General features: G+C 45.5%; 1 protein-coding gene across 1 annotated transcript in view; it reads left to right on the forward strand.

Moving 5' to 3' along the window:
* Positions 1–3,568: 3,568 nt before the first annotated feature.
* The window catches only part of LOC123754340 (group 3 secretory phospholipase A2), a 32,416-nt gene continuing 14,100 nt past the window's right edge, over positions 3,569–21,884 (forward strand). Inside the window, exons 1-5 of the mRNA XM_045736646.2 lie at positions 3,569–3,957; positions 6,362–6,555; positions 6,756–6,865; positions 7,042–7,130; positions 12,861–13,085. Of these exons, the coding sequence (XP_045592602.2) occupies positions 3,770–3,957; positions 6,362–6,555; positions 6,756–6,865; positions 7,042–7,130; positions 12,861–13,085 (806 nt within the window). The 5' untranslated portion in view covers positions 3,569–3,769. The remainder of the gene's footprint in view (positions 3,958–6,361; positions 6,556–6,755; positions 6,866–7,041; positions 7,131–12,860; positions 13,086–21,884) is intronic.

The following is a 21,884-nucleotide window of genomic DNA, read 5'->3' on the forward strand; positions in this document are numbered from 1 at the left end:
GGACCGAACCCGGAACCTTAGGACTACGAATCTCGAGTGCTGTCCACTCAGCCGTCAAGCTCCCTCACACGCATCCCTTGCAAAGTACTTGAAAAAATTATAAGGTTAAGACTAGTTGCACACCTTTAAAGAATTAAGTTATTAAATAAACAACAACACAGTTTTAGAGCAGGGAAATCATGCCTGACGAACCTCCTGGAGTTTTGTGATAAGGTAACGAAAATAAGGCAAGACAGAGAAGGATGGGTAGAGTGCATATTTCTGGATTGCCAAAAAGCCTTTGATACAGTACCACACAGAAGGCTACTATGCAAACTTGAGAGGCAGGCGGGAGTAGACGGAAATGCACTATCATGGATAAGGAATTACCTGCCAGACAGGTGTCAGAGAGTGACAGTGAGGGGCGAGGAGTGGGACTGGCGTAGAGTAACAAGCGGGGTGCCTCAAGGATCACTCCTGGGTCCCATTCTATTCCTAATTTATGTAAATGACTTGACTGCAGGAGTTGAGTCTTTTATGTCAATGTTTGCAGATGATGCAAAACTATTGAGAAGGGTTGAGACAGATGAGGATTGTAAGATTCTCCAGGATGACTTGAACAGGTTGCAGAGACGTTCCGAGAAATGGCTGCTAGATTTCAACACTAACAACTGCAAGGTGTGATGGGAATGGGGAGAGGAACCAGGAGACCGAAAGGCCAATATACGATGAAGGGGAACATACGTCCCTATAACGGCTAGAGAAAAAGACCTGGGAGTGGACATAACACCAAACCTAACTCCAGAGGCTCATATAAATAGTCGTATACTCTACTCTGGCAAAAGTCAGAACATCCTTCAGAAACTTGAATAAGGAGGCTTTTAGATCACTGTATACCACCTATGTGAGGCCAGTCTTAGAGTATGCCGCACCATCTTGGAAACCTCCCCCCACCCCCTCCCCATCTAAAAAAAAAACACATAAGGAAGCTCGAAAAGGTGCAGAAGTTTGCAGCGAGACTGGTCCCAGAGCTGCGAGGGATGAGGTACGAAGACAGACTGAAGGAACTAAACCTGACGACGCTAGAAAGAAGGAGGGAGAGCGGGGACATGATACAGACGTATAAAATACTTAGAGGGATTAACAAGGTGGAAAGAGGAAATGTTTACAATGAATATCAATTGAACAAAGAGACACGGATGGAAGCTTGAGACTCGGATGTGTCATAGAGATGTTAGGAAGTTATATTTTATTGTAAGAGGTAGTGAGTAAATGGAGTGACTTAAAGAAGTAGATTGTAGAGCCTAACTCCATTCATACCTCTATAAGCAGTATCATAGAGAACTAGGTCACGAGTCATTAGAGAACCAACGGCTAGGAAAGCGTGGTCCAAGAACAAGAGCTCGATCCTGCAGGCACAAATAGGTGAGCAGAAACAGGTTAATCCTCTCACACAGCCGCGCGTCACGGACGATCCTGACCCTTGTGATCACTGAGGCTGTGATGACACAGACAATAATGTGAGGCAGAGATGTTGGCAACAGTTCACGTGTTGGGTATCAGGATGAGTGAATAGTGACATACCAGACTCCTGGCACTCCTGGCACTCTGGTGGAGAGTGCCACCCCACCCTACCGCCTCCACCCTCCGCCTCCACCACATTCACTTCCTAATGCATTACATTTACTACACGCGGTATATCGGTTAATATATCGCGTGTCCACACACACACACACACACACACACACACACACACACACACACACACACACACACACACACACACACACACACACACCAGTAGTGGAAAAATGGAATGCACTTGGGGAACAGGTTGTGGAAGCAAACTCTATTCATACTTTTAAAATTAGGTATGATAGGGAAATGGGACAAGAGTCATTGCTGTAAACAACCGATGGCTGGAAAGGCGGGATCCAAGAGCCAATGCTCGATCCTGCAAGCACAAATAGGTGAGTACAGAGAGAGAGAGAGAGAGAGAGAGAGAGAGAGAGAGAGAGAGAGAGAGAGAGAGAGAGAGAGAGAGAGAGTGGGGGGGAGAGAGAGAGGAGAGGGGGGAGAGAGAGAGAGAGAGGGGGGAGAGAGAGAGAGAGAGAGAGATAAACCCATAATATCGCCTATCGGTCGATGCCATTAATACCAAGACAATATCCAGTGGAAAGTTCACCAAAGACATATCCTCGGGAACACTGGGGGGAAACACCTTTGATAAGCCCCCGGCTTCCTGTCTCCGTTGAAGTCACTAGAGATGGTGGTACTCAGGTAAACTGAAGCCATGGCAGCAGATCATGAGTTTACCGTTCCTCCAGGTATACACACGGACACAAACATTTTGTATTGGAGTAAGACTAATTTAGAAGGCGTCACTCACAGTGGATAGGTAAGAGCCCATGGAGTATTGACAGTTATTTCTGCTGGTGTTGGATGTGGGTGATATGAGGTGAAGAGTGTGAGCGCCGGTAAGGGTGAGAGTTGCCTTGATGTGGAGCGACTCATCACCTCTAGTGCTCCACCGAGGGAGCCCGAGGGAGCCCGAGGGAGCCGGTCGGTCGAGCGGACAGCACGCTGGGCTTGTGATCTTGTGGTCCTGGGTTCGATCCCAGGCGCCGGCGAGAAACAATGGGCAGAGTTTCTTTCACCCTATGCCCTTGTTACCTAACAGTAAGATAGGTACCCGGGTGTTAGTCAGCTGTCACGGGCTACTTCCTGGGGGTGGAGGCCTGGTCGAGGACCGGGCCGCGGGGACACTAAAGCCCCGAAAATCATCTCAAGATAACCTCAAGATAACCCTGGAGTTGTAGTTGTAGCAAACACTTTGGTGTCAATATGTAAATTATTAATACAGAGAGAGTACATTATCCAGTGATAATTTGTTGATTAACTACCGATAAGGAGGAGAGTAACCGACGCTCTTGACTGACAGCTACAGTGTTGGGTAAGTCAGCTGGCATGGTGCCTCCACAACTGCCAAACGTTACGCTATTGCTCTACTCTCTCAACAAACGTTTCCTGACCTAACTTTGCTAAACTGAACCTAACCTAACCTTCTGTGTGTGTGTGTGGGGGGGGGGGGAATGTTGTTGTTGTTTTAGATTTAGCTACTCAGAACGAATTGTCCATGTAGCACGGGCTATGGTGAGCCCGTAACTCCAAGGGGGGGATATGACGTCACAGTTTATAGTTTATAACTCTCGTAGCCCCAGACCCCCTCCCGCCCCCTAGACACCCGCTACACGACCTCAGCCCCTCCCAAGTCACCCCCATTCCCCCCCCCCCCCACCCCCCACCATCGTCAAACTCCGCCCACCGCATCACACCACCCATGACGTCACCATGTCACCCCCCCCCAAGCCCCCCCGTAACTCTTGCTTAACCACCATTAACCGTCATCTAGCGCCATTTATTACTAAAAAATACTCCATTGAGCTACTGTTAATAAAGGTTGTATACATATATCTTAGTATAAGAGGTGTAGAGTGCGGGTAGCGGGTGTTGCTAGCGAGGTGCGGCGAGAGTAAACCCGCGGCGGTAACCGCAGCAGAGTGTGGCCGGGGCGGCGGGGGATAAAAGCCGCGGCCACGTGGACCGCAGGTTACACACAACCTGACCAGCGGAGGGTGTGTGTCGCCTGCTCTCCTCAAAAGTCTTTCACTGAAAGTTCCCGCTTTCGAACAACTTGCGTTGCTGGAAGCCTATTATTTTTCTCTCTCAGGGACTTGCTATCGTCAACATATGTTATTTTAATACGTTTTAAAGGGCGTAAGGAAGGAAAATGAATTTATTAAATGTATTCATGAGTGCAGTTGGTTGTCTGCTATCGTGTTTGACAGTGGCCGGCCACAGAGTGCCCAACTTTGTGGCCCAAGACGACTTGAGTGATGGGCAGCACGAGATCAGAATACACTACAATGGTGTCAACGCCAAGCAGACGTCTGTTGGTCGGGAACAAGGCAGTAACAGGTAAACCATCATCTTCCTTGTCAGTGTCTCGCTCATAAACCTAATGGTTTAAACATTCCTCTCGGTTTTAAGATACTTTGATTAATATTAGAGGTAGGAATATTATTGCTCAGTTTACTAGTTGAACGTACGTGTTAAGAGATAGAGTAGCTCCGTCACTTGAAAGTAGAGGTAGTTTTTAATTAAGAAGATCAACGCCTGCATAATAAATTACAAATTTAGCTCATTTATATTATTGCACTGGAAGGGACTGTGCCTGTCCTCGGTACAATGGTTGGGTAGTCGGTTAAGTCAGAGTTGTTCTGTTGCATGGTTTTATGGTTAGTTGTCTGTATAGTGAGTGTGCATGATCCACTAGACTATTCATCAGCATTCCCTGGGGATGCTTGTCCAGTAGCCCCTAGTATGTGGGATCGGCGCTCCTGCCATGTGGAGTTTGTTGCCCCCACTATGTGGGTTTGTCATGGTGTGGGTTGGTGGCCCAAGGCGGCTGCCTTCTTTTTTTTTGGGGGGTGGGGGGGGGGGGGGTCGTCAGCAAGCCGCCTTCCAAAGTGTGTGCTGAGCTTCTCCATTAACATTAGCAGAGCGTGTGTGTGTTTCCACCGGTTTATGTAAAAGTTGTTGAAATGTTTATAACATTCATTAAGTGTTAAAATGATTAATGAATGTCAACACCAGGCCAGGTGAGCCCCACTCGCCTGCCAGTCGCCCGGTCAAGGTGTGCCTGGCGAGACAGTTCTCCCGCGCTGGAGCAAACGTTTGACCACGTTTCCTTTCACCTGCTGTCTCTGTTCACTTGATAGTGAATAAGTACAAGGAAGTTGGGCAACTGGTGTAGGTTGCATCCTTGAAAAAGGTCACTAGGAATATTTAGACTTGAAAGACTTGGGTAAGCCAACAAGGTTTCTGTCGTCGACAAAGGGAAACTCACTACGTCAGCAAGGATGATGTATGAACTTGCCACTTACTGCCGGAGACATAATCAACAATGCCTGGCAAAAATTAGAGTGAATGACCCTCGTAGTTTAAATTTTAGGTGGAAAAATTAGTGGTTGAATGCATGTTGGTATAAACATCAGAGGTCCGCGGTTGTTCAACGTCCTCCCAGGGACTATAAGAAATATTGCCGGAACAACCGTAGACATCTTCAAGAGAAAACTAAACTGTTTAATAAAAAGTGCATGACCTAACCGGGCTGTGGTGGATATGTGGGCCTGCGGGCCGCTCCAAGCAACAACCTGGTGGACCAAACTCTCAAAAGTCAAGCCTGGCCTCGGGCCGGGCTTGGGGAGTAGAACAACTCCCAGAACCCCATCAAGCCGGTATCAACCAGGTACCTACAGAACTTCTCTTGGAGTCACTTTGGCGTCGTAGTGGAGTCGTACCATTGTGTTGTGTATGCTTGTATTTGAAGTTTTCCTTCCATCAATTGCTAGTTACTAAGATAAACTTATACCTTCTACTAATATGTATTAGCCATGAATGTTTGAGTGAGAGTAAGTAAAGATGAGTATATTTATTACATTTACTTGTGTAGACTATGCTACATTTTAATTTTCAATTGGAAATAAGTTCTTATTTCCAATTAGGAGGCAATACTTTAATGTTATAAACAAAATTCAGTTTACACGTAAAGATAAAGTAACCTTATGAGATGGGGAATTACTTTATCTTTGGTTGTATATTATCACAGGCAAGACCTTGGTAAGCCTCGGAGTTAAGGTGCGGCCTGAGCAAGCCAGTGGATTTTTATCCCATTAAGGAGTGTTATTTACTTCAGTGGTGTGACACAGAGGATGACTATCCTTAATTTAAGAGAAGTGGGATCCCTGCCTTGACGCAGGGTGCAGTCGCACCTCCACAGATCTCCAGTATCATCTCTTGATACTGGTAATGGCTCAAAAGGGCCACCACTTACGGGCCTATTCATGCCCATGCCACCTCTTGGGTGGCTTAATCTTTATCAATCAATCAATCAATCCTGCCTTCCCACCGGCCCCGTCCCTCTCACTGGGTGTCTAGTGTACCATTTCCGTCACTACTTTCATTCACCCATAACTACCTCTACGCTGGTCCTCGAAGATCCTTTTTGATAGGAGTATTCCAGCACTGTCTATATTGGGGATCTTGCCCGAAACGCTGTGCGTATTAGTGGCTTTAGGCATTGTATGTACTAGCTCTTGTCTACATTCACAACACTGTAGCTCGTATATACATTTCCCTGAATAAACATTTATTATACCTCCATGTTAATGATAGGTTTACCCCTGGGCTTCTCTGGTATCATGGTAATTATTGTTGCTTCCTGCTCCTAGCCTCAATCTGCCTCCCAGCCCCATGTATCCTATCTATCTATCCCCATGTACCAGGACCTCGATATTAATGATGGTCGTGTACTCTACAGCGGGCTGGTCTTGAGACAAGTCAGTCATCGTCGTCACCTACTGACCCTCATCTACGTCGGAGAGGTGTCGGACGATCTGAATGTCGACGGCCTCTCGCTCAGAGACTGCGAGCTGACCTCGGACCACACTGAGGTAGACCGCTTCTTGGACACCTTCGACGACGATGTAGAGACGGCCAGAAACACTCCTACCGGTATGTAACACACTTGATCAGTCTTCGAGTACACTTCTAAAGTTACAATGTTAATTTCCCTTTGAAAACCATGTAGTTACTTAACGTTTGGGGTTGTTGCTGAATGTTTGGGGGTTACTTAACGTCCAAGTTGGATATTTCCTGAAATGTGTCGATGGTTCGGAACACAATTTAGATGATGTATGGTTATCCTTGCTCAGGGCGGTGGTCGGAGCGCCTCCACAACGTGACATTCGTGCACCTGGACAGTGAGAGTGAGCTGCCAGAATACCTGAGACCCATCACACACTTCAGGGACCTCAGGGCACAGGTAACGACAGCTTCTCACGCTTCCCTTCTCCTCTCTGCCACACTCTTTTTTTTTTATATTAATGTCTTGGCCAGTAAATGAATATCGAGCGATTTTCTTGGTAAATATTTGTTTAAGGATAAGAATGTAATCTATGAAGGTGATATTCATTGCCTTGATTGTGGTTTCATGTATAGTGCAAGACTCACCATCGTACCGTGAGGAAGGCGGTGAAGGCGCGGAGACGGTCCCAGAGGAGTCATCACAACAGCCAGACACAGTCCAGGTAAACTTGAATTGCCCTCGTCTATAACCAGTGCAACTTGAGCATTATCTCATGATATATAAATAAAATAGCATGGTTTGTTAAAACAAAAGCGAAAAATGCATTTGGAAAGTGCAGTACTGTTTTCTCTTAATCAGTATAAGTGTTCATTTTTGTGCATTTGCAACACTACTTCCCTCTGAAATGTTCTATTTGGCTACAGTCGTGTATGCTTTAGTACTGCACTGTTTCTTGAATCATGCCTATAATATAATTAATGTCTTAATATCATTCAAGAGTGTTAAATGCACGTAACCTAGTAATATATTATAGTCGACCACCATGACCTTTGTTCAGGTCATCGTGGTCGGCAGCCAGAACCCCTGTCCTTGGTCCTGTGTTGTACCACCATGGTGGTACAACACAGGACCTACCTGTACCCCCTGGTCCTGTGTTGTACCACCATGGTGGTACACAACACAGGACCTACCTCCCCCGCCCCTGGTCCTGTGTTGTACCACCATGGTGGTACAACACAGGACCTCCCCCTTACCCCCCATCCCCCTCCCTGGTCCTGTGTTGTGTCCTACCGCTGCTTCCACGCCTGCTCACTCTCGCCTCGCAACTCCTCAAGTTTCTACTTCTCTAGAACTTGTCTGGCCACTTGAGATTCCGTCTTTTTGAGCTTGCACTTGAAGTTATCTGAGCTTGTACTTGAGGTTGTTTCTGAACTTGTTCTGGAAGGTTCTATCTTCGATCTTGCACTTTGAAGTTCCGTCTGTGGGCTTATTAGAGGTGGCGGCCAGGAAGGCTATATTAGGTTTGCGTAGTACATGCTGTATGCCAGCACAGGGTGGGGGTGGAGAGCTCCATCAACCAAGGTGTGTGTATACAGCCTAGGACTTCGGGTATTAAGGTTTCCATAGAAAATAAGGCACATTTTGTTGACATTTTAATCTGTTTTAGAAGTTGCATTCACTTATTTCCTATAACAAAAAAATTATATCTCGTGAATCAGAACTTGTGTGGCAAAGTTCAAAATTGTTTTTAGAACGTTATTATTATAAAATGCCTATACTCTCGCTTCAGTTTAAAATGTCAAGCGTTCCTAATTTTCTTAAATGTTGAAATGCCCAAAACATTCAGCAAATTGTTTCTTGTATTTATAGAGAATAGTATATATAGAGATTATATTTCACTGGCTTGCATGGCGTAGCCAGCATTAGGTACAAAATGTTATCCTAGTTCATAATCAATACCTTAGATTAAATACACACAAATTAGATTTGTAGCCTATAAACCATAAATTTAAATATTTAAAGTTTTAATTTTATATTTTTCAAATTATTTAACTTATTTTTTCTCTGTATTTCCTTGACTTTGCACGAAGTAGTTATGGTTGAAATGCAGGTCTAAAAGCCTCGCTATGGCTAGTTTCTGCTCCACTTAGATGATCTAATCATTCTATATTTGGTTCATTTTTTGATAATTTGTTGAATGCATTATCCTCAAGTGCGTAACCTATATGTAGTCGCTTATAATCATTGTTTGCCCATTTGTCTTGCTTTATTACTTAGTCACATGTAGATTGAATTGTAGTGATAAAAGGCTTCGCTATACTGAAACTAGTTTTGTCACATTAAGTGTTTAAAGCATTTACTGTAATTAGCACAGAGCATTGGTGTAGCCTGTAATGTATTTGTAGCTTATATAACCTGCACTGTAGTTTGCACAATATTTATGAAGCCTGTACTGTATTTGTAGAATGTTTATATAGCTTGACCTGTAATTGGCACGATGTATTGATGTATACTGTAGTTTGAGCATGAAGCCTGAGCTACAGGTAGCATAGTGGTGGCTACGCTGGTCGTCCTTACAGGGTCACGACCTACAGGGTCGTCCTGAAGGGTCGTCTCACGGCTCCCACTCCCACAACTGCCGCAGCAACCGGTTAGGAAGGTTAACGAACATTTTCAGCCGCGATAACGAACGGTTATCGGATTAATACCGATATTTGTTATAATTTAAATATCCCAATAGGTGCATTAGTTGATCGAAAGTATCGACAGTTTGTATCTCCAGTAAGATGCCTCTACCTTTGACTGTCTCGCTTAATACACATCTTTGATAAGCTGACTCCATAAAAATAACTCGACTTTTCTATTTTAATATCAAACTTCCACTTGTATATTTCACCTTCTCTTCGGGTTATCGGGATTCGGGTTAAATCCTCATGGTAGTGGAGGCATGTGCAGTAGGGTGGCCCTGGCGTAGTAGGTGGATAGTCGGGGATTGGGATTGGGATGGGAGGGGGGGGGGAATAGGAGCCCATTAGGCAGCCCTGGTATTGAAGGGGGGAGGGGAAATGCCCATTCGGCAACCCTAGTGTTGGGCATTCGCCACCCCCACTCCCCCACTCCATTAGGTAGCCGACCCCCCCCCCCACGTCACTTCTGATAAAATCACCCTTAATGCAGCAAAGTTTAATGGTATCTACCCTCCGTCCTCGCACATTCTCTTGTACATAAAGATATATTTGAATGGTCCCGCACGCAATGTTATCACTATAAACTGAGGGTGTAGAAATAGCCTAAGCTACTCTATCCCTTTGAGATGTATTTCTTTCTTGTCTCACTAAACATACTTGAACTATAAAGAATACCCCCCCCCCCCCCTATCAAGGATTCAAACCCGGGCTTCCAGGGTGTCGTCACTGGGTTTCCAGTATTGACACCACTCCTCCGGCGATGATGTACTGTTATCAGTACTGGACAACCAGTAGCGAGACCTTGGCTGCCCAAGTTCGAATCCCCGAAGGCTCATTGGTTTATAGTGGTGTTTTTATATATATATATATATATATATATATATATATATATATATATATATATATATAATCACACATACAGGTGTGTTTACAGTCTGATACTTTTAAAGCATTTAACTTAGGTCTACCCAACCCATATCACTACCTTACACGAGACTATTCTCCTTGCACATTTGGGTGAAGCTATCCCATGCATCTGTCCTCCAACTGGACACGCACTCGTATGGTGTGTGTTTAACATTTGTCTGTAGAATCGAGCTATTAGCTCTTGGACCCCGCCTTTCTAACCCATCTGTTTATCTTATGTCTACTACATATATTTATCTAATACACACGCACACAATACCCAAGCAGCAGCCCGTAGCAGCTGTTTAACTCCCAGGTACCTATTTACTGCTAAGGTGAACAGGTGCATCAAGGTGAAAGAAACTCTTGGCGTTTGTTTCCGCCTTCGCCGGAAATCGAACCCAGGCCATTAGGACTAGGACTCCCAGGCGCTATCTACTCAGCCGCGAGGCCCTTCCCTTCCTTCACCCGGGTGTGGGGGGGGGGGGCGGGGATATATATTGCTAACATTATATTGTGGATAACCATAACCAGCTCTTGATACTGGTAATGGCTCCAAAGGGCCACCACTTACGGGCTATTCATACCCGTGCCACCTTTTGGGTGGCTTAATCTTCATCACTCAATCAATCTGTGGATAACAGCACTTCATTGACTTGGACCATCAGTCCTCCACCTCAGACCACAGTAGGCCACAGTCCTGCCAACTGAGCCACAAACACCCACAATAAGGAAGGACACCAGAGACCCAACTGGAACCTTAGGCCTTCCCCAAGGTTGCCAGTTTGGCCTGCATGTGTTCAGTGATCCACGCCCTAGTCATATAAATTGCTATCTACATATCGTAGATAACATTTCATTCACTTTGCCCACTGGAGCGGCGAACTGCTGCTTTGTGGTTCGTGGTCGCCCCCTCGTAGCTTTCCCTTCTTTTCCCCCTCATCTTCAGTCTACAACCTCCCCCCCCCCCCTTTCTCTCTCTCCCTTCTCTTAGAAAATGTATTAAAAGACTGAAACAATTGTAATCCCCCCCTCCCCCCTGCCCTTTGTCCTGCCCCCTCACTGTCCCCTCTCCCGCACCACCTTAGTCTCTTCCCCCCACTCCCCCTACCTTTTGTTCTGTACCTCTCCCCCGCTTTCCATTTTCTAGGAAAATAGGGTATATTGAGAAATTGCACAGTAAATGACGAGAGTAATCTTACAAACCACGGACGTCACATTCCCGATCCATTTCAGACATGATAATTTTAGATAATCGTTCGTGGGTGTTGGGTTAAATGATATATTTCTTAAAGCAGTTAACTTGAGCCTAACCCGACCCAGACTACCCTATATATCCATCCCTTACCTCGCACCATTATCGATACAAATTTGGATGAGGCTATCCCTAGGCGTCTGACCCTAATGTCTGACCAAAGTTTATCTCTCACACGGAAGTAATAAAAATATTATCAAATCTTTCTAATTTCTCTAGACCGATCTTATTGGCATCACTGAACCCTACAATACCCAATATTCATGACTGGATTTATGCCCCAGATGATGACGTTCGGCTGCAGATCTGTGGCGCACGTGATATATAATATTACCAGTCGCCATGCGATATCACGTTAAAACTATTATTTGCTCCGGGTTAATGTTAATGTATGAGGAATGTTGGCAACACAGCGTGTACTTAATTTAATTCGCTCTACCAATTTTGTTACTTTTCTATTTAAGTCCAGCTTGGTGTTTCTGTAATTTATCTTTCGTTAGTTTACGAGGCCTCCAGTGGCGCTAACACAAGCCTTGCTTTATCCTAATGCGTTTCATTCTATTGGTTTGTAGTTAGGCTTGAGGCCTTTCAACCTCTGGAGGGATATTAAGGCACCGCAATAGGTGATGAACCTCCCAGCAAATATACTTTTTCCCCTGAACATTTTCCAGAACACGAGTAAACTTTCATCGTATACACACAGAAGTTGGGTACACCTCTCCTGTGACTCTACATTACTAGATTTGCTTAAATTTTTCTAATTCCTTACAGCCTAGCATCTGGAGACCTCTTTAGTGTCTGGGGTATCCCGGATAATCTCCGGTTAGGTTAGTGTTAATATTCCCACCGTGCAAAATACACCAACTTCATTACCATGCGCGGCAATGTTCACTCAACTGACATCGTTGTGAAGCATTAATGCTTTATGGAATTTTATTGAAGTAACGTTATAAGAACATGGAAAGATTGAGGTTAGCTACTCACCCCCCCCCCCCTCACCACCTCTACCCTCAGCGTCTTGTAGATAAGTCAGTAATTTATATTAAAAATAATTTCGTTAAAAAAATTATTTTTGAAAAAGACTTGTTTTTATACAACATCCAACATTAAGGTGAATAACCTTAAAGCCGTTAATACACTCCAGCATGTCAAGAGGTTGACATACTTACATAATTACTCATTCCTATGTTTATATACGAATTTAGGCTGTGAATTTGGAGGCTGTTAATGAAACTAATGCACGTATTGAGGGATTAAAAAGCTATTTTGGCGTTTCACAATTAAATTTTCAAAGGATAATTATAACATCTGTATAAACAGATTTTTATGCTCTCGCAGATCTTGCCTTAATGTGTAGGTCTGAGTTACCATTGTTAGCCGCTAGAGTGAATTACGGTCAATGTTGCCGTGTAAAGTTGCTTGGCAGTTGTTAGTGGTTATGGGCAGTCCCGCTGAAAAGAAAATGCTGTTATATTCTGTCTAATGAGGGAAAAAATGCTGCTATATTGTCTAATGGGCTTTGGTGGACATTTATGTTGTGGATATGAAAATAATGAAGTAAGCAACTGCGCTGAAAAGTTGGGTGACGGTGGTGTTGACGCAGGCGGAAGCGATGGATTTTGAACGAGCTGCTGGTCCTGCCGGGGACCAAGTGGTGTGGCAACGACGATTTGGCAAAGTCCTACAATGACCTGGCTGGCTTCGTGGGTGCGGACGCCTGCTGCCGCAAGCATGACAGATGTCCCCTCAACATCGGCGGGTTGGAAGCCAAGTACGGTATCTACAACTCTCACCTCACTACAGCCTCCCACTGCCTCTGTGATGAAAGGTAAGTGCAGGATGGTTTCCTGGACGCTTGTGCTCTTCTACGGTCTGTGGACGTGATGCGCTCGACAGAAGGCGTCTCTTGTGAGGGTTGCTAGTTTCTCTGTGGTCCTTAGTGATGTGGCAGTTGTCTGGTGGTGTTCGATGCGAGGTGAGGAATGTTGGTGTGTACCAGAGGGAGCGGTATGGACGTGGGTAAGTAGCTAGTGTATGTCTTGAACCCAGGTGGCGGCGGGCCGTGTTGGAACACCTGCGGTTCTTTCCCTCGACCAAGTGGTGTGGCGCCGGGTACAGAGCCTCGGTATACGGGGAGCTTGGTGGCTCCTCCGGGGCTGACAAGTGCTGTCGTCAGCATGATATGCACTGTCCCTATTATATCGGATCCTTCGAGACCAAGTATGACCTCATGAACTGGGCCATCGGCACTATCAACCACTGCGCCTGTGATGAGAGGTGAGTGTTACATATTATAGTCTTCAGAGAGAAGGTAAGACAATACTTGGTAAATGTTTCGCTGTATTTTCCCAATATTTATGACTTGGTGTGCAAAGTTCATCACCAGCACCTTCTAATACTGAATATCTACAAGTCGACTTCCTTTTAGTGATTTAGTTCTAAGAGTATTTCTTAGTCTATAGACACAGTGGAAAGGTAGTTGGCACAACTGTTATGGCTTAAGTGTGCTGAACTTCTCTGGGTTCAGACAAAACTATGCGTTTATTTAAGTGGCAGAAGCCTCGCATTCAAAGTAGAAAGGTTTTGAAATATTTTTATAACTACCCCAAAGTAATCTCGGGAAGTGGCAAGTTTGAAGCAAGGGTACGAGAAGGGTGGGTGTGGGGGTTGGCTGACGGGGAAGGAAAGGGTGAGCAAGTTGGGTTGGTAGGAGCAAGGAGGTTGTGAAAGTAGGAAGTGTTGGTTGTCTGGGTTAGTGTGCGCGCCACCCAGACCAGGGAGAGACTCTTTGAAATATGTCCAGACACCTGTCCAACAGAGGCTCAAGGTGACAACGGACTGTTGCCCCTGTATGACTAACCATATAGCAATGTGGAGTTTAGCATCACGTAGCTAACTGTTGGCACAGCCTCTATAACCCTTGACAGTTCAGGGTAGTTGTATAACTGATCCTAGACCTGTTAGTGTTAAACGATTAGTATATATTAATCTTAAAGTTTACCAGACAAGATCGTAATCATTTTGTATTCTAAACTTTGGTGGAATGGTTTAGTGTGTGGCCATTCCAACATGTTCAGGTGGAGGGGTGAGTGGAGGTGTTGCCAAGGTCACCGTGCCGGCACGTCTGGGAGCCGGCTCCCACACTCCGGCTCCTGTCATTAGCAAACGTTAACACGCGGACCAAAGATTTTTATTAATTTATAATTGTTCACTTAGCATATTCCTTCATTTTTTTGGTCGGTGATTCGTTCATGGATTATTTTGTAGCCGTTATTATGTATAATACTGTATACTTAATACAGGGTATAATATTGTTAATGGGTTGTGTGTCAACTGCGGTGGTGGTGGTGGCCGGGCCGACGCCCCCACCACCAACAGCTAAGCTTATCACAGCACCACCACCATGTGAAGGGTTAAAACTGCCTGCTCAGGCAACGGTGTTGGGTGAGGTTGGACTATAAAGCCACACACACGGTAGCGAGTGTGACGGGTGTGCACAGCTGCCTCTCTAACCCAGGATGAAAGTAGGAAGATCGGCCCCGGAGGTCGACGCCCACTTCCCCGGCAGAGATCACCTTGAGGGAAAACGTTCACCTGATGCCAACCTCTCGCATGGAAGACGTTCTTATCTATAGTTAAGAATCTGTATTGCCAAGAAATGGCATGGCTATAGGTGTGTAGGATCACTTGTAATTGCGGTATATAATAAACAAAATTGCCTAGACAATTGGTACAGAGTTTCTCCATTTAAACACAGCACACGGTATGTGGTGGCAAGTTGCCACCACACCTGGCGAGATGGTGGCGTGATGTGAGGGGGGGGGGTGAAGAGTGGGGGAGGGAGGGTTGTGCTCACCTAGTTGTGCTTGCGGGGGCTGAGCTTTGGCTCTTTGGTCCCGCCTCTCAACTGTCAATCAACTGGTGTACAGATTCCTGAGCCTACTGGGCTCTATCATATCTACACTTGAAACTGTGTATGGAGTCAGCCTCCACCACATCACTGCCTAATGCATTCCACCTGTCAACTACTGACAGCGAAAAAGTTGTTTCTAATGTGTTTGTGGCTCATTTGGGTACTCAATTTTACCTGTGTCCCCTTGTTCGTGTTCTACCCATCCTAAATAGTTTATTTGTCTACCCTGTCAATTTCGCTGGGAATTTTGTAGGTGGTTATCATGTCTTTACTCTGTCTTCCAGGGACGTGAGGTTTAGCTCACTTAGCCTTTCCTCGTAACTCATTCCTCTGTTCTGGGACCAGTCTGGTGGCATACCTCTGAATCTTCTTTAACTTTGTCTTGTGTTTAACTAGAGTATGGACTCCAGGCAGGAGCTGCATACTCCAGGATTGGTCTGACATAGTGGACAAGATTTTGAACGATACCCTACTTGAAGTTTCTAAACGCGGTTCTGATGTTGGCCAATCTAGCATATGCCGCTGATGATATCATTTTTGATGTGGGCCTCTGGAGACAGCTTCGGTGTGATGTTAGATCTAGCTGACATCTCGTTCGATGTCAGTGAGAGGGTGGAGCCCCAACACGGGGGGGTGGAGCCCCAACACGGGAGGGAGAGGGGCTGGAGCCCCCAAACACGGGGGGGAGGGGGGTGGAGCCCCAACACGGGAGGGAGCGGGGGGTTGAGCCCCCAAACACGGGGGGAGGGGGGGTGGAGCCCCCAAACACGGGAGGAAGGGGGCTGGAGCCCCCAAACACGGGGGGAGGGGGGTGGAGCCCCCAAACACGGGGGGAAGGGGGCTGGAGCCCCCAAACAGTATTATCTACATCCGTCCAATGTTCCCCGGACACAGATATGCGGAGCTGAGGTCAGGCCGGCCACTCTGGCTAATTATAACCCGCTTTTTTGTGAAAGGCTAATTAAATTGCTTCTTATTTACTCTTGGTTTATTAGTTTGTTTCCAGATTAGACTTAATTGTTGGCTTCGTGTTTTTCTTTTAGCAAACTTTACTCTAGAAATGTAGGCGCAAAAATGTTTGGAAACTATTCGTATCCGTGAGAGTCAAATAGTGTGATGGCGCGCCTGCTGCACCTCGTCCATGTAGATTGGGTTAGCTGGCAGCGGCCGGCGTCAGCCCTCATTACCGAATATTCATACATGGTGGTGTCGGGAGAGGAGCCTGGGGCCCCTTGCACGCGCGTGTGCACTAGTATAGCTCCACCTGCACGCACGTGTACACCCATATACACCATCTTGCGGCCCCACCCCCCTTACATACACACACACACACCAGTTGATTGATGGTTGAGAGGCGGGACCAAAGAGCCAAAACTCAACCCTGCAAGCACAAATAGGCGAGTACACACAACACGCGCGCACACACATAAGGGGCCTCGCGGCTGAGTAGACAGCGCTCAGGAGTCATAGTCCTAATGGCCCGGGTTCGATTCCCGGCGGAGGCGGAAACAAATGGAGTTTCTTTCACCCTGATGCGTCTGTTCACCAACCAGTAAAAAGGTACCTAGGAGTTATAGACGAATGCTACGGACTGCTTCCAGGGGATGGGTGCGTGCGCGTTGAGAAATATATGTAGTAGACATAAGAGGGAAAAATGTTCAGAAAGGCGGGATCCAAGAGCTAATAGCTCGATTCTACATCTCGATATAAGCCTAACGTGTACATGTACAACAGTTGCCATACAAGTCCACTACGGGTTCGCCATAGCCCGTGCTACTTGGAACTTGTTGTTCCCAGTAGGTGAATCTAAGAGGGAAGCCAAGAGACAGTGGAGCGCTGTAGAGTACTTGCGTCTGGTGTGTGGGGGAAGTGTGCGCGTGTAGAGTACTTGCGTCTGGTGTGTGGGGGAAGTGTGCGCGTGTAGAGTACTTGCGTCTGGTGTGTGGGGAAGTGTGCGCGTGTTGTATGGAGAAAATAGCCCAGAGTGCGGTAATAGATCCACATCTCGTACACAACTATTTTAAATTTTACATTTACGAGCATTTCAAAACAACTTTCTTTAGAAATACGAATATGCAACGTTTGTGTTTGCAATATCACTTGATAATCTATATGATAATGTTTCATCCCTGAACAGTATTAAGATAAAACAATTATCTTCCGCTGAACTTTTGACTTGGTCATACAAAAAATATGAATCCCGGAACAATAATAGCCAGTAAACCCTGAATAATTTTGTTCGTGTAGTGTAGTAGATATGTGTTCATGTGGGGTAGTGTAGTAGATATGTGTTCATGTCGCGTAATGTAGTAGATATGAAGGCTTGAGTATTTTTAGTGTTTACATTGGTCTGGCCCAAGCAGCTCATTTCACGGAAGCTTGATTGAATCTCACTGATTACACGTATCCGGACAAAACAGTTATATTTGCCTGACAAATTACATAGTTGAAGGCAGTGTTCGTGTGGCAACGTTGTATTTTTTACCAGCTGGCTACTCAAAGCGAAAGAGCTTTTTTCCTTCTTTTTACGGTGGAGAGCCGCAGGTCCCAGTAAGACCTGGTGGTGCGGCAGGAGGCGTATGCCCCGCGCCGCAGGTCCCAGTAAGACCTGGTGGTGCGGCAGGAGGCGTGTGCCCCGCGCCGCAGGTCCCAGTAAGACCTGGTGGTGCGGCAGGAGGCGTGTGCCCCGCGCCGCAGGTCCCAGTAAGACCTGGTGGTGCGGCAGGAGGCGTATGCCCCGCGCCGCAGGTCCCAGTAAGACCTGGTGGTGCGGCAGGAGGTGTATGCCCCGCGCCGCAGGTCCCAGTAAGACCTGGTGGTGCGGCAGGAGGCGTGTGCCCCGCTCCGCAGGTCCCAGTAAGACCTGGTGGTGCGGCAAGAGGCGTATGCCCCGCGCCGCCGCCTCATTGGTTCCCTGCTCGCCTCCGCCGCTCTTACTGGCTCTCGCCTCACACACCCATCCTGAAATCCTCGTGATTGGCTCCGGAGATTGTCTGAAGGATTGCTCTGCGATTGGTTGGGAAAGCTACCGCCAATTTAAACTTGGCATGTCATTGGTAGATGGAAGGTGGTACGATACTGAGAGAGGTTTGGCGCCAGGATCAGGTTGTGTACGTTACGGTATCTTGTCGACCAGCCAAGACCTGTGTACGAGCCAAGACTTGTGTACACACTTTTGTTTCCCATAATTAGCAGCGCGCGCTCCATCAACTCTTCCCTCCACACACACGTCTGATAACGTTCGCTTGTCAATATATAGATAAGAATAAGATGGACAAGCAGAAATGAACGGGTACTAAAATTTACAAATTCTGCCTGCAGTGTTTCCCCCATTAGTTTGGTAATATTGATCGCTCGACTCTTTTAATATCTTTTTGAGTACCCCAAATAGCTCCCCCTCCCTCGTGAATTCCTCCTCATTAACTGCCTAAGGGGTCCAGACTCCTCACAACCTCCCCCTCTCCTTAGTGCCCAAACTTTTCCGTCTTCACACTAAATACTTCCATTCTTTTTTCCAACACACTTATCAGGTTTATGTAAATTTCTCTTTACTTTCTTTAATACCGAGTTCTCATTTACTTTTAGCTAACATTTTCTTCGCGTAAAAAATAGTTTCCCGGAGTTGTGCACATTACCCGTCGTCCACAAGTTAGTACTAATAAATCTTGGGGTGACGCGTCAAGGAGAAGGGCCTCTGGTCTGGCCTTTCTCAGAGGATTGGCCCGAGAAATATGTACTTTTTTTTTTACATAAACTTGTTCCATAGTTAGACACTAAAGACTGATTCAATACGGCGGACAGTACGTGTAGTTGGCATAAATATTAGTGCACGAGTAGACTTGGGGAAATTAAACAAACAGCTCGGGGCTTAAGGTAGGCCTGTTTAGTACAGCTTTCTTGGTGGAGAGGCGATGGTTGGAGGCTGGGCTGGGTGTGGGGGACGGAGTGGCGGCCTCGGGAGAAATCAGGCCTTGGTTGTGGGTAATTGTGGTCCCTCTGGCCCTCTGTGGCCCTCTGTTGCCAGGCTCAGGGCCACGGTCAGGGGAGGCGGGAACAGTGCCTCTCTGACGACAAAAAAATTATGATGAGCAGTAGCGCAAATGGCTTGGTGGAAAACTTGGAAAAGCAGACTTTGTAAAAGTAAAGCATTACTTTAAAATAGACGAGTGAAAAGGAACAGGAGGAGGCTACTACAAATTCTCTAGAGGACAGTGATTGAAACCAATGATAGAAATTGCCTTGTCTGCATACACCAACGCAGTTAAAGTATAATGGGATTTTTTCTCGTAATTTTAATATCTTAGACTTGAGGCTTCAGTTTTTACTAAATTATTATATAATTCGCAGCCTATTCCAAAACTATAATAACAGGCTGTGAAATAACTATAGTTGGTAATATACTTTAAGAAGGGGAGCGCCCTTCTGTTAAGCTTCCATTAAATGTCGGCGGTTTGTTAAAATTAATTAGTAAATGCTACGACTTGTCGACATTTTCTTTATTCCCGGTGGAGTAAGTTGCTGCTCTGCTACCATTGTTGGTTTTACAATATATATTTATATTTTTTGACAGCTGGAGGCGGCTTGTGGTACAGCCTGGCCTCTCTATGCTTACCTTGCTTAATAAGTAACTTCAACTCTGGTATTTCACTTCTACTCTTCAATATCCTCCACAGCTGTGCTTTATTTGTATTTGTATGATTTGCGGAATGCCTTTTATAGCTGCAAAGATTTGTTATTTTTGTTCAAAAATGGTTAAAAAGTCTCAAGTTGGATCACCTTCCGATAAAAATATTTAAGTTTTGATATTGTTGGAATAAATCTCAAAGAATACCACAGGAGGAAGAATACACTCTTGATATTGATAAAAAAAAAAGAGTAGGTGGGACTGGCGTAGATTAGTGTCGGTCAGTGTTTGGCAACTAGGTGAAGTAATGTTGCCAACACAGCATCACCTCATACACCTGACTCAGCGCGGCCACATCTACGGCTCAGCGAATTGTATATAATTGCTATGCTCCTGGATACGTTAGTGCCGCTATAATTTGATAAGTGATGAGTAGTCACAATCCCGGTGTGATAAGCCAGTCCGTCCTCCTGAGGTTTCCTAACGTTAAGAAAACGGTCAAGTTAAACGGATGCAGGTTCGAATCCTCGTCGCGGCCCTTGTGGATTTCGTAAAGTTAAAGTGTCTTCTCCTAACCTACCAGAGGACCCAAAATAGAAAACGGGACTGTACGTCAATCGTGAGCCGCTTCCGTTTTCTAGTACAAGTTTTTGGCCTTGTGTAACGCATACGACCGAAATACGACGTTCTTTGTAAGAGGACAGGTTGGATGAGCGCAGTAAGCGCCCAAAGTACTCGAGTCTGAACTTGCGCCCTCAATTCCTTTTTCACCAAGAAGTTTGGCTTAATTTACTATGAGCATCTGCACTTCACTATCCAACCTTAAAAACATAAGAACTAATGGGCCTGTATGCAAATCGGGAACGTTTTCAATTATTTTAAATTTGCACGGTTTAACTTATTTAATAACAAGATAATGTTAATAATTTCTGAAGTAAATGAAGTCCGGATTTGTTTAGGCTTAGAAGTATATTGATGTATAGGGGTGTGTGTACTCGCCTATTTGTGCTTGCGGGGGTTGAGCTTTGGCTCTTTGTGATATCAACTTCTAGATCTTTCTGTCTGTTTCATTAAGTACTTCATCTCCTATTCTGTATCCTGTGTCTGGCCTCCTGTTTCCACTGCCTAGTTTCATTACTTTGCATTTACTCGGGTCGAACTTTGACAGCCATTTGTTGGACCATTCACTAAAGTCTAAGTCATCTTGTAGCCTCCTCCTATCATCCTCTGTTTCAATCCTCATAATTTTTGTATCATCAACAAACATTGAGAGGAACGAATCTATACCCTCTGGGAGATAATTTACATATATCAGAAACAGTATAGGTCCAAGGACTGACCCCTGCGGTACTCCACTTGTAACATCTCGCCAATCTGAGACCTCACCCCTCACACTGACTCGTTGTCTCCTGTTGCTTAGGTACTCTTTTATTCAATGGAGTATCTTCCCTTTCACTCATTTCCAGCTTTTTTTTCACTAGCCTCTTGTGTGGTACTGTATCAAAGGCTCTCTGGCAATCCAAAAATGTGCAGTCTGCCCACCCTTCTCTTTCTTGCCTGATTTGTGTGTGTGTGTGTGTGTGTGTGTGTGTGTGTGTTGGCTTTTTTGAGGGAGACATCGTTGAAGACAGGCCAGGTAAATGTTTACGGTTGAGTATTGTTGACTTGAACCTTAGCTCCGTCCAAAACTCATTAATATAATATCACAAATGCCGTCTCCAAGCTACGCAATTTGTATATGCAGTCAGCTAGTTTCATAATTTTATTTGGTTATCATGCAGCTAATAATGATCCAGCGGGCGCCGATGGAAAGGCCGTAATCGACCATTTACTAACTACAGTTGGCGAACTGAGGGTATTGGGCTAACGTTTCTGGTAACTGATAATTTTGAATTAAATTAAATTACATTTATTTTAGTTCTCCAAATTCGTGCATCTTTAAGCAGTCTACTTAATGTGGATTGTATCCCACGCTGGTCTGTGAATGCATAAGTGCTGATGAAGTTAACCAAAGAATCTACCTTCAAAGGATTAATTGATTAACCCCTTGAGTTGATTAATAGATTGGATGGCCCATAAGCAATATGAGA

The sequence above is a fragment of the Procambarus clarkii genome, chromosome 18 (genome assembly GCF_040958095.1).
Source record: "Procambarus clarkii isolate CNS0578487 chromosome 18, FALCON_Pclarkii_2.0, whole genome shotgun sequence".
Lineage (NCBI taxonomy): Eukaryota > Metazoa > Arthropoda > Malacostraca > Decapoda > Cambaridae > Procambarus > Procambarus clarkii.